This window comes from Trachemys scripta, chromosome 1 (assembly GCF_013100865.1).
Source record: "Trachemys scripta elegans isolate TJP31775 chromosome 1, CAS_Tse_1.0, whole genome shotgun sequence".
NCBI classification, from domain to species: domain Eukaryota; kingdom Metazoa; phylum Chordata; order Testudines; family Emydidae; genus Trachemys; species Trachemys scripta.
The window spans coordinates 131,720,065-131,733,539 of NC_048298.1; the positions used below are offsets into that span (position 1 = coordinate 131,720,065).

At 49.0% G+C, this 13,475-nt stretch overlaps 2 protein-coding genes across 2 annotated transcripts in view; one reads left to right on the plus strand and one right to left on the minus strand.

Annotated features, from left to right (window-relative positions):
• NRIP2 (nuclear receptor interacting protein 2) overlaps positions 1-13,475 on the plus strand; it is a 29,588-nt gene that overhangs the window by 7,038 nt on the left and 9,075 nt on the right. Inside the window, exon 2 of the mRNA XM_034785404.1 lies at positions 5,735-5,914. Coding sequence (XP_034641295.1) covers positions 5,735-5,914 — 180 coding nt within the window. The remainder of the gene's footprint in view (positions 1-5,734; positions 5,915-13,475) is intronic.
• Positions 10,479-13,475, minus strand: part of ITFG2 (integrin alpha FG-GAP repeat containing 2) — a 37,400-nt gene continuing 34,403 nt past the window's right edge. The window contains exon 14 of the mRNA XM_034785382.1: positions 10,479-11,386. Within this exon, the coding sequence (XP_034641273.1) occupies positions 11,385-11,386 (2 nt within the window). The 3' untranslated portion in view covers positions 10,479-11,384. The remainder of the gene's footprint in view (positions 11,387-13,475) is intronic.

A 13,475-nucleotide genomic window follows, 5' to 3' on the forward strand; every position in this document is an offset into this window, starting at 1 on the left:
AAATATGTGGACCAGGTCGTGATCCAGTGGATATAGTCTACTTTGATTTTCAGAAAGCCTTTGACAAGGTCCCTCACCAAAGGCTCTTAAGCAAAATAGGGAGTCATGGAATAAGAGGGAAGGTCCTCTCACGGATCAGTAACTGGTTAAAAGATAGGAAACAAAGGGTAGGAGTAAATGGTCAGTTTTCACAGTGGAGAGAAGTTAATAACGGGGTCCCCCAAGGATCTATACTGAGACCAGTGCTGCTCAATATATTCATAACTGATCTGGAAAAGGGGTAAACATTGAGCTGGCAAAGTCTGTAGATGATACAAAATTACTCAAGATAGTTAAGTCCAAAGCAGACTGCAAAGAATTACAAAGGGATCTTACACAACTGGGTGACTTGGCAAGAAAATGGAAGATGAAATTCAGTGTTGATAAATGCAAACTAATGCACATTGGAAAACATCATCCCAACTATACATATAAAATGATGGGGTCTAAATTAGCTGTTACCACTCAAGAAAGAGATCTTGGCGTCATTGTGTATAGTTCTCTGAAAACTTCTGCTCAGTGTGCAGTAGTAGTCACAAAAGCTAACAATGTTAGGAACCATTAGGAAAGGGATAGATAATAAGACAGAAAATATCATATTGCCTCTATATAAATTCATGGTTCACCCACCTCTTGAATACTGCATGCAGTTCTGATCAGCCCATCTCAAAAAAGGTATATTAGAATTGGAAAAAAGTACAGAGAAAGGCAACAAAAATGATTACGGGTACGGAACAGTTTCCATCTGAGAGATTAAAGAGACTGGGACTATTCAACTTGGGAAAAAAAGATGTTTAAGGAGGGATATGCTAGAGGTCTATAGAATTGTGAATGATGTGGAGGACGTGAATAAGTGTCACAGGCGCTGACTCGATGGGTGCTCTGAGGCTCAAGCACTCATGAAAAAAAAATAGTGGGTGCTCAGCACCCATCAGGCACAGCTGTTTGTCAGCTGGGGGAGGACAGAGAGCAGTAAGCAGTGAGTGGGCGGCGGCCTTGGGGGAGGGGTTGGAGCAGGGGTGTGAAGAGGCGGAGCGAGGGTGGGGCCTCAGGAAGGAGGCGGAGCAGGGGCAGGAAGAGGCAGAGTGAAGGCGGGGTCTTGGGGGAAGGGGTAGAGTGGGGACGGGGCCTCGGGGCGGAACGGGGGTGGAGCACCCCTGGGGAAAAATAAAAGTCAGTGCCTATAGAAAGTGTTATTTAGCCCTTCACATAACATATGAACCAGGGGTCACCCAATGAAATGAACAGGCAGCAGGTTTAAAACAAACAAAAGGAAGTACTTCTTTACACAATGCATTGTCAACCTGTGGAACTCATTGCCAGGGATTGTAGTGACGGCCAAAAGTATAACAGGGTTTAAAAAAGAATGAGAGAAGTTCCTGGAGGATAGGTCCATCAATGGCTATTAGCCAGGATGGTCAGGGAAGCAACCCCATGCTCAGGATGTCCCTAAACCTCTAGTTGCCAGAAGCTGGGGCTGGACGACAGGGGACGGATCCCTTAATAATTGCCCTGCTCTGTTCTCTATATGTGAAGCACCTGGCACCAGCCACTGTTGGAGGACAGGATACTAGATAGATGGACCATTGGTCTGACCCAGAATGGACATTCTTACGTATGTTTCAGTTTTACCGATCCCAAGCACTTAAAAATCAAGACTAGCTTAAAAATCCTGAGATTTCTTTAAATAATAAAGGCTGGAATGTTTATCTTTGCCTTCTGGTTTCTGAGCCTTTAGGGTGCACTTGCTTCAGGTTTTTCAGCTTCTCTCTGCAAACAGGAGGGCTAGAAATTTATTTTAAAACAGAGAAAAGAAAGCTGAGATTTTCAAGTAATCACATGCTCCAGCAGCTGAAAAACTAGACGAGCGATAAAACTGTGAGACTCAGCTGTGTGCAACTGTTTTACATCATTGCTAGCAATCAGAATTCCCAGCTAAGGCGTGTTCGCTGGGCAGGGCAGTGCTGCTAGTCCCAACACCTGGGATTCTGGGAGCTCGGGCCCTGTCAAGGTGGGACTCTCAGTTCAGGAGGTGCAAGGGGAAATGGGTGTGCCGTAGTTCACTGAACTAGTTTCAACTTCTGCTGGCTAAGGAGCAGCACTGACGGGTTCCACAGGGAACGCTGCCCAACCATCCCAGGAGCAGGAAGCTTCCCTGGCAGGGCCTTCTTCCTCCCCTCACCGCACCTCTCAACTCACCATCTCTCCACTCCACTACTCTCTCGTGCTGCATTTCTTGTCCTGTCTCCTCTTCATTCCCATCTCTCCTCAGTGACGCAGGAGACAGAGAAGAACAGATGCCCTTGCTGTCCCAAAGCTTAGCTCCCCATATCAATGCTTGACCCTCTCCTGGCCTGAGTAACAGAGGTAGCAGCTGGAGAGGGCTTGCTCTTCCTGTGGGAAAGTTCCCTGGGAGAGAGAGAAAAGCCTGTTGGATGCCAGACTGTGTGAGAGTAGACGGGGAAGAGAGGGTGGGAATATGGCGCCCCCTGCCCTTTTCCCATGGCCCCAGTCTTAGCTGGCAGCCTGACTGGCATTGGGTTATCGTCTAAAACCTCATGACGCTGAGCTTGGAGTATTTAGAGAATAAAATGAAATAGCAGACCTCCTTTTTAGCTTGTAGACTGGGATGCAGGGTGGGTGGGTAGAAGGGTGTAATTACTTTAATTCTTTGTCCTTAGATGGCATTTTTTTCATCCCAAAGCACTTTACAAAGCTATTATCCTTCCCATTTTATGGGTAGGGAAACTGAGGCACAGATGGGGTTGAATGTCTTGCCCCAGACCACACAGTGCGTTATTGGCAGAGCCCAGAATAGAAAGCAAGTCTCTTGCTCTAATCACTGGGGAAGCTGATAAATCAGAGCTACAGTGGGCTCCATTTAAGGTTTAATCTAAAGTCTTACATAGCCTTATGGTCAAGATAAAATTGACAACTAATGGGATGCAGAGGGATATGTTCTCTGTAAGGATATTATTACAGTGTATCTTGGCCTTGTAGGTAGATGGATTGGGTAGGCCTTTTTCCTCTGAGAGTCACTGCAAGGTGGTAAAAAAGCCTGCAGGCCTAAACACCCACCATCAGAGAGTTGGATATTTTAGAGGAAGGTGGAAGCAGCCGGTCATTAGGGAGAGGCAGCCTGGCCAGATCCAGTAGCCCTTCTCTCATCTAGGGAGCTATGACTGAGATCTCCCTTACCAGGTCTGAATCATCAGATCCCAGGTTGAAGGATTATAGTCCCCAGCATGTGGACAGCAGGCAGAACCACAGATTAGTTGCCCTGATTTCTGGATTTTACTCAGTCCTTACAGTCCCTACATAGGGACTGAGTAAACACTGGGTGAGGACTTCAGCAGCTGGCTGATGGTGAAGTGAGCTCCCTTTGGAAGCAGCAGTCATCACCACCTACCGAGGTATTAAATGTTGTATGACAAGTGTCAAGTAGATCTTCCCCACCCCCTCCTTTGCCCAGGCAGAGCAGAAGAGGAGGAGGAGAAGTTGCTACTATCCTGAAGGGAAGGGGATAAGGAGGAGTACTTGGCTAGTGGTTTTGCTGCAGCTGCTCCCCTTAGGAGTGAATAATTTATGGCCTTCCAGCAGCCCTCCTGCCATTGCCCCTTGCAGGAGGTGAGACATCCTGCCACTGCTGGGAGGGAGAAGGGTCTCTTTTGCCGGGCAGGCCTTAAAATGCCCTAGAAACTCTGTTTACGGTAAGCCTGTGGAGGAAGACACCCACACAGAGCTGTAACTAGGCATTTTTAGCACCCAGGATGAGCAGAGGTGATGTGTGTGTGGGGGGGCACACAGTGTTACAGGGCCCCCTAGATTTTTTTGGTTGCACGCACACACACATACCCCAACGCCGACAGGCTGGGTGGCGCACTGAAGTGAGTCAGGGGATGCAGGTGGTACTCCCTCCCCCAACCCCACCTGGCATCACCGCTCATCCCCCAGCATTACTGCTCACACCCCCTGAACATTGCTCTGCACCCCACCTCCCAGGAAGCACACCCCACAATCTGAAAACCTCTGTGGGGCATAGGGTGACCAGATGTCCCGATTTTATAGGGACAGTCCTGATTTTTGGGTCTTTTTCTCACATAGGTACCTATTACCCCCCACCCCCTGTCCTGATTTTTGACACTTGCTATCTAGTCAGCCTAGTGGGGCAGTCACATCCTCCCCCCCCAAAAACATGTACAATCACCCCCCCCCCCCATCAACTGTTATATGCCATCAGTGGGGGCAAGCAAGCATGTTTTCCCACCACAACCACCTTTTTCTTCCAATCCCCATTTTTCCATCCTGCAATTTATGCCATGGATGGCTGCCCCGCTTGCCCCAGTTACAGCCCTGCACCCAGACGTCTCTCTGAGGCACATATTGTATCCTACTGTGTCCTCTGTGCTGCATCCCCAGGCTATGCTGTGGGTGTCACTCTATGGAATGTTTGGAAAAGTGGACTCACCCCTAGCACCCTAGTTTTGGGCATGGCCTAGCACCCCTGCCAAGAGCCTTTCTGGCTCTGCAGTGGTCTTCCTTCCGGCCAAGTTATGCTACTTCCCGCCCCTCCCACAGGGCAGGCAAAGAGTCCAATTAACTCAAATGTCACTCTTCACCCCTACCCAGGGGTACTCTGCCAGACTCTTCACCCCTTTCTGGCCTCTACAGGCCTGTCCTCCCACTCACATGCAGAGCAATGCCTCCCAGATCCAACTCAACAGTCCTTTTTCCCTTGGCCTCAGGTGTTGCCACACCACCTTTTCCAGTGGACCAGTAGTGAATGGAGCCCAGGCCCTTCCTCTCCTCTGGGTTCCAGTCCAGGGACCCCATAGCAAGCAGTAAAGGTCTGCTACCTCGGATGCCTCCCTGGACTTCTTCCTACATTGTTCTTCCTTTAGACCCTTTCCCACAGCCTGCCCCATCCCTAGGCTTACTGTATAGCTGCCTCTCTCCCAGCCCTTCCGCCACACCCTAGCAAAAAGCTGACCAGCTCTTCCCTTCTCACTCTACAGCCCCCTTCTCCTCAGGGCTTCCTTCCTTTATGAGTACCACCCAGTTCTTCCCGCAGCTGGGCTTCATCTTCAGTTAGGCCTGGCCCACTCTCCAGGTGCAACCAGATACTCTAGGTGCTCTCTGTCTCCCGTTAACTCTTGCGTTGCCCATGTGGGTACATGCCCCATCACAGAGTGTGATAGTGCTGGGTTGTGTGTGTCTGCATGTCCATGTCTGGTAGAGTACGTGTGGAGGTAAATGGGGGTGAGGCGTGTGAGACTGCCTGACTGTGGGACTGGATATGTATTGGGAGATGGTGTGGCAGGAGGCTCTTCTCCTGTCATGATTGCACTGAGATCTCCAGAGACAAGGCCACGCTGGAGAGGACATGGCACAGATAACCAGTCAACTGCATTTAATTTTAAAGCAAGGGCTGCTGTCTGAGATGCACTTGAAGTAGACAAACTACGGGGAGATGCTACTGTGTGGAAGAGGCAATGGGGCTGGGGTGGAGACTGAGAAGGACATTTCCGACACTCATGGCCTGTGTTGCCCCTGAGAGTAAGTGGATCATCCAGGTCCAAAGAGCATTTGCAGATTGCTTCCCCAGGCCAATGGAGCTGCTGGCAGTAGTGGTGATTTTCTGGAACCTGGCCCAATACCTTGCTGAGAGTGTCCTTTTTCTTTGTGGTGGAGACAGCAGCCACACAGTGTGGTACAACGGCGCCTCCTGGAGGGGAATCTGAACAAGCTGCGGGGGGAGAGCAGGGAATATACCACATGGGTTCAATCCCCACTGGTGAAGGACAAGGATGACAGGGCAGAAAAGAAAGAGAACGACAGAAGGAAAGAGACTGTGTCCCTGCTCATACACTGCAAGGTAAGGACCTCTGCAAGTATACAGTGCCACTTTTATACACTCACTGATATTAGTGATAGAAAATACTCACTGGGTCCCATCTGCTCCACTCCCAGGGAGCCAATACCAGAGTGGTAGCTACGAGCTGTTCTCTCGTGCTTTTGTCCAGTCTCATTTCAAATGACCCAAGCAGTGGAGGTGCTACTTTTCTGTTCTCCCTCCAGTTCTGCCATTCTTCATCCCTTTTTCTGTGTCTCTCTGTCTCCTAGCGATTGCCAGACTGGATCAGCCCCAGAGTCAATTCAGTCCAGGATCTTCTCTCTGACAGTGGCCAGATTTCTTTCTTTCGTATGCTCGTCAGAACAGCTATGTGTTCCCTGCTTGAATTTGAATCTACTTTATTTTGGTTTCTCCCATGGAGCAGGAAGCTCACCTACTGCTGTATTTTGACTAATGTATGTGAGCAATTAGTAAGGATTCAGAAGATTTCTTCATTCAGTTGAACCCACAAACATTAAACAGCTCCACGGAGGTGGTATTACTTTAGCTTCTGTAGTGCCTTTCTTCTTAAATTGTTCCATATAAGAAGGTCATCCTGAAGATAGCACCCCCCAGCATCCCCTTGCAAGCTCTGAAGCAAGTCCAAAGGGTGTCCACGTATGTCTGCCGCACGACCATTCAACTGTGTCAAACACTATGTGATTAAAGGTATTGGATAGCACACAGATGATAGATCCAGTTTTTGGTAAGTTTTAGGTGACTAGTATATGAAAATCCATTTTAAAGCTACATTTAAGTTTCAGTGGCTAGCTTTAAATCCCTTAGTATGCTTGTATTCAAAGACAAGACTTTTGGTAAAATGTGCATATCTTTGCACTTCCAGTTAGCACAATCAGGTACCACAGTTGTATACAAATGTACACACCATCTTCTGGAAAGTTTAGACCCAAGTATCTCAGGCCCACGTAACTAATTATTTGTCTGTTTTGTTTTCAGGCTATTGCTGTTAGAGATACTCAGTCTTATCTACGCTGGGTTTTAGCAACTGGAGTAGCTATGCTGCCATAAATGCAATAGAGCAAACTGTGACTTGCACTGGTATAAAGTCATGGCTTGAGCTGTTGGACTATATATGGGTAGCTAAACTGCTTGCTAAAGCCCCAAGTTAGTCAAGGCCTCAATTTGGTGAATAAAGGGGTTTGATTATTTTAACATCATAGAATCTGTGTATTTCCATAGAGAATGATAGTGGAATTTTTTTGATCTTATGCTGGACAGGTGTCAGGAAGGGAAATCCAGCCATAGCAACACGTAATGGGGTCTTTTACCAACCTTGGTGTCAGACCCTGCCATTGCCTCAGTTTCCCTTCTTGGGCTTCCCAAGGACTGCACCCAGGCGTTCATGCAAGTTAAATAACACCCTTTCTTGGGGTCTGGATTACTAAAACAGCATCTCAGTTCAAACATCACTTTGGTTTAAATGGAGTCTGTCCCAGCTCCACAGTTTCTTCAGCGACTTGTTGGGCTCAACAGTGCTTTCCCAAAACCCTATCCCTAACCCTGGGCATAGGCACCCCTTCCTTGCAGGTCTCCTTTCCCCTCTCAACTCCCTTGTATCTGCCTTAAAGCCCAACACCTGGGGGAAGGCATCTGCTAAGGTACAGATGAGGCTGAGTCCTTTAAGGGCCAGGCCATCCGGAGAAGGGGCAGTCTGAATTTCCATGAAAACCCCAGAGAATCTGTAACCCCTGCACATCAATGACTCTGAAGTGCTGAAGACTGTTGTAGTCAGGCCTGTTTTGTTTTGCTTACTGGTAGTCAAGTATTATCCATAGAGTTTTCTGGTGTTCCCACCTTAAGATAGGAACTCCTCAAGAGGAAATGTACACGTTTCCTTTGGTCCTGCAACTTGTCTAATTCACTTCAGGGATAAAAACATGTGCATGGAAACAGTTGTTGTAGCTTTAGAGGGAGTCACCAGAAGGATGCAGGTTCTATGTAAGTAGTAAGGTCTGGGAAAAATACTTATTGCCAGCTGTGATTTTGTTCTTAAGAAATTCTGTCTGTGAGAAACTCATTCTTCAGCTCAGAGCTGCTCTTTATAGGTTAGACCCGAGCAAGGAAACAGAATATTATGTGGTGGTGACGTGTGTCCCCATAATGTCACTGGGCTGCAGTACTTGGCATATACTTGGAAATAAAGCTGACTGCAGCTAGTCAATGGTAATTACTAGGTGAGGATCCTCACTCTACCATTATTTTCACTCTAAGGCAACTGAATTGCTTTTAGGGCCTTGGTTGGTTCCCGAGATCGCAGACAGTGTCCAATCCACATAGTTTCTGCTGCAGAGTCATTGTGGCTTCTGTTTATTTGATTTATGCGAGTTCTTCATACAGTTCTATAGCAAAGTGCCCCTTTTTCATCACACCGTTTGCCAGCTGCAGTTTTTGCAAAGCATTTTGGAAAGTCAGTCATGTGACTGACATCTGCACACCAAAAGCAAGATGTTATTTTTGTACCAGGGCTTGTGTATTGTTCATTTGGAAACGGACGCTGAAGGAGCCCACAGTGTGAGGCTGTTTTTCCTCTATGCTAAGCTTGTGATGCAGCCACAAGACAGAGCTCAGTTGATGGAAGCCACTGGCTGGCTTTGAAACTGACATGATTTCTGCAAAAATAGCTGTTTGTAAATGATTGATTCTTAAAAAGTCCCTCCCCTCCTGGAAATTTGGTTAATAAACACTGAATAAATAATAATGGCATCTGATAGCTGCAGATTTAAAGTTTTGTAGTAATTCTGAATAGGGTTGCCAACTTTGTAATCACAGAAAACCGAACACCCTTGCCCTGCTCCCTGCCCCTTCTCTGAGGCCCCACCCCCACTCACTCCATCCCCTCTCCCTCCATCGCTCGCTGTCCCCCACCCTCACTCACTCATTTTCACCAGGCTGGGGCAGGGGGTTGGGAGGGGGTGAGGGCTGGGAGTGCGGACACTGGGGAGGGGCTGGGGATGAGGGGTTTGGGGTGCAGGAGGGGGCTCAAGGCTGGGGCAGGGGATTGGGATGCAGGCTCCAGGCGGCACTCACCTCAGGTGGCTCCCACAAATGCCTGGCATGTCCCTCCAGCTCCTAAGTGGAGGGGCCAGGGGGCTTTGTGCATAACCTCTGCCGGCAGGCGCCACCCCCGCAGCTTCCATTGGCTGAAGTTCCCGGTCAATGGGCGCTGCGGAGCTAGCGCTCAGGGCAGGGCAGCCTACGGAGCCCCCATGGCCGTCCGTTTGCCTAGGAGCCGTAAGGTCATGCCCGCTGCTTCCCGGGAGCTGCATGGAGCCAGGTAGGGAGCCTGCCAGCCTGTGTCAACCGGACTTTTAATGGCCCGGTCAACAGTGCTAACTGGAGCCGCCAGAGTCTCTTTTTGACCAGGTGTTCTAAACGTAAGCGGGGGAATGGTCTCGCTATTGTGGGGAACTTTCCCAGCTTCTGCACTACCCCGGTGAAGTGGGCTAACGAAAGGATCTGAGTCCTCGCTCCCACTTCCTTTACCCAGAGGCCTCCCTGCCCTTGAGGGCTCCCCTTCCACTCTCCTGTCTGGCAGAGTCCTTGTAAACCCCGACAAGGCTGGGCCCAGGATTCCTGGGGGGCTTGACCCCCAACCCTGCTGTGGTCACCCAGGACAGGGGCTAGGGTGTCCCCACTCCGGGGTACTCTCTTTGCACTGGGCACCTCCCTGACCCACTGATCATTTCATACAATGTAAAGCAAATACGCTTTGTTTAATTAACAATTAATTTTAAAAAAGAATAAGGAAAAATGGGAAAGGTTAAAGGAAACACATCACCCCGCTCTGTGGCAGGGAACATCACAAACAGTGTCTCTGGAACGTCAGGGCAGTTCATAGTCTGTTCCTTGTAGGTCCCAGGCTCCTTCTCAGGCCCTGGCTGTGCTGCAGAGACGCTGTGGGGTTGGACACTTCCTCTGGTGGTGGCCAAACGCTCTCAGGTTCTAGGCGGCAGGACCCTTTTTCCCAGTGTTGCCCCCGCCCTGACAGGGTTACGATCCCCCTCCAAGTCTGGCCTGCAGAGCCTCTTGGCTGAGATGTCTCCCTGTGCTGGGCCGACTGCCCAGGGTTCCCCTCCTCTCCCCAGCTGCTCACCGCACCCAGCTCCGGATGGCTCCAGCCCCAGCTCCGGCTTCACACTGCCTCAGCGCTGCTGCTGCTGCTCTGCCTTCAGCTCCCTGGGCTGCTTCTCTGGCCCCTCTGGCTCTGGTTGCTGCAGCTCTGCTCCCAGGGCAGCTCTGCTCTCTCTGGGCTGTGCTCTGGCTTTGGGGCTGCAGCTCTGCTCCCAGCAGCTTAGCTCAGGCCCCTGCTCTCTCCTTAGCTCGGCCCCACACTGTCTGATCCAGGCCATTCCAGTTCACACGGAGTACAGGACCCCCCTGGCCTCCTGACTCTCTGATTAGCCTGCCCGCCCTGTCAATCAGGCTGATCTGGAGCATTGGCCTCTCCCCATTGTTCCTGGGGACTGTCAGTCTCAGGCTCCTGATTTGCCATTGACCCTTCCCCTTTTAGTGCTGGGAGCTATCAACTAAAACACCCCCACTGAATATTAGTAAGGGGGCAACAATCCCCTTACATAAATAACTATGAGGAAGGGCTCGAAACCCAGGTCTGCTCGTAGTCATCACCTGCTCTTTCACCCAGACTGTGTTATCATTAGGGGTTCCTCTAGGGCAGGAATTATCCTCTGGTTTATAATGAGTTCATGAGACAGTTAGGAAACAATCCAGTCCTTAGAAACATCACTGATCTGGTGGACATTAGTGAATAGTTAACTTTCTAAGCAACTGCCTTTCCACCATGCTCTAAAACAAAACCCATACCGTGTGTAATGGCAAAAGCTCACTCCTTCCTGGAGTTTGGTTTTATTAATAAAGCAATTAATCATAACATTACATAAAGTGCAGCTCAAGCCTCTTTCAGAGGCTTGGCTGCTCCTAGGGTCCCTCTTTCAGGATGGCTCAGCCCACACCCTAGATCCTCTGTTCCTAGAAAGCCACTCCCATTTCCCTTTTATCTGGATGGAGCAATGAGCTATCTGCCTCAGTTAATCAGCAGAACCCATTTAATCCTTTCCCAGCAACATCAACACCTATTAATGGGATGGAATGTTTCAGCCAAATGCTGCCAGCCTGTTGCAATCTTCACAGTCATTGGTCTTTATTGTAGTATACATGACACATCATAAGGATAGCATTGTGCACCCTACTAGCCAGTCAGGAGGCAGGATTCAGCACCATCTCCCCTGTGCCACAGTTTGGTATAATATATGTGAAGGCAGATGCCTTTAGAACACACTTTTTCACCTCCTGCTTTATCCCATTTCCTTCCTTAACATAAGGTTCCCCCCCATCCTGGGAGGGGGAGGGTGTGCCAGTGTTTCATGTACACCCCATTCAGTGAGCATTCTGTGGCTGAGACAGCTTTTCAGTGTTCTAAAGGCAAAAAGAGAGAAATTTAGATGTGGTGGGGTCAGAACTTGGCCTTTTGGGTACAGTCCAGTTCTGTGAGTGTTCACAGCAGGGACAGATGGTTGGCTCTTCCCATTTCAGTGTTGTCCTCTTTCCAGCTGCCTTAAGTTTAGGGCACTAGTTTTTGCCATAGGCAGATATTGCCATGACCTGAGGGGGGCTGTGGGAGATGGAATGAGCAAATTGGAGAGTGGGCTCCTCTACCGGGCACAAGCTACAGCCCATTCTGATGCTTAACCTCAGTGGGTTGGAAGGTCTGGGACCTGTGTGAACTAACTGTCAGCAGTAGCTTCTAGGGAAGCAGCCATGTCAGCCTGCAGGAGGGCTTTTAGCTTCATTCTGTGAGGTTTTAACATCCTACTCCATGTACCCATGTCCATTGTGTACAAAGAGGCAGGAGGTGAGCATGAATGGAGTACAGCTGAGTGGGTCTGTGCTCTGAATAGACAGCAGCTTGGCTGGGTCTCTCAGTCCTTTCATGCATGAAATTCATCACAAGGAGAGAACAGGCCTGGCTGCTCGGCAGCATGAGATAGGGCTGCTCATTTGCACAGGAGCTGGGATAAGAGGGATACTTCTGTGCTAGCGTGTACTGAAAGCACTGGTTGCTAGACTTGGTGCTTTGGGCCACTTCTGGGGCTGGTTTCTCTGCCTTGTTTTACATTCCAGGCATGTTGCTGCTGGGCTTGGGCTATAGAGCTTTATGTTCTCCATTCAGCACCTTTCAAACCCATTCCCTCGCAGGACACCAGTGTTTTCCTGACTAGCAGCCAAATGACTGCTTAGCATGTGTAAACGGGATAAGCATCATGCTGGGAGTCAGGAGCCCCTGAGATCTAGCTTGGCACTGACACCCTCTATGACCTGGGTCCAGTCACTTAATCTACCTGCCTCACTGGGGCGTTGTGAGGAATAGTTAATATTTATGAAGTGCTGAGTGTTAATTAGCTAATATTTGTAAGTCATCCTGAAGTGAAAAGTGCTATGTAAGGACTGCGTGTGTTTATTATTGTAACTGGAGATTATAGTGGAGAACGTGCCAGATTTAAGCCTTTGTAACTGAAACTCCCTGGACTGATTTACTTCAAACATACCTGGATGTTTAGAAGGGGAGCTATTCATCAAGATAGGTTGGAGGGTTCCAGTTTCAGTAGTTCTGGTCTTCTCTGTGCACACATTGTTTTGAGTCCATCACTAATACTTTTAAGTCTCTGAGGTACTGACTGCTGTTTATTTTATTACCCCATTTTAGATGCTTGTATTTTTCCCTCACAGCCTCACTATTTTCTCCTCTCTCTCTCTGACAACTCACTGACCATTTGTTTTCAAAATGAAATCTCATATTGGAGTTAGCCCTCCGGGAGGATTAGTCTCTATAACAAGCTTGGAAAGAGTTGGTTTAGAAATCTGGAGTCTGGTGGTCCCTTAAAGACTAACAGATTTATTTGGACATAAGCTTTTGTGGGTAAAAACCCACTTTTTATGCATCTGAAGAAGTGGGGTTTTTACCCACGAAAGTTTATGCTCAAATAAATCTGTTAGTCTTTAAGGTGCCACCAGACTCCTCATTGTTTTTGTGGATACAGACTAACACGGCTACCCCTCTGATCTTTAGAAATCGGGGTAACCCTTTTCTCTCCATTAGCTCCCGTGGCACAGATTCTAATGAACAGTAGATCTCTACCAGTGTTGTACTCAGGGTTAGACTGGGCAATGCTGCACTGGAGATAGTACAGAGCTGTCCCCACCCTAAGGGGAGCTCTGGGAGGATTGCTGTTGTCTCCAGCTGGCCCACAGCCAGGGCCGGCTCTAGGCACCAGCTAAGGAAGCAGGTGCCTGGGGCAGCAAATCTGAAGGGGCAGCACTCCGATTTTTCTTTTCTTTTTTTCTTCTTGGGTGGCAGTTCAGTGGCAGCTTCTTCTTTCTTCTCCAGCGGCAATTCGGCGGCAACTTTTTCATTTCTTCTTCTTCGGCGGCACTGCTGCGGCCGCTTTTTTATTTTCCTTTGCTTTGCCGGTTGGGGCGGCAAAAAAGGTAGAGCCGGCCCTGCCCA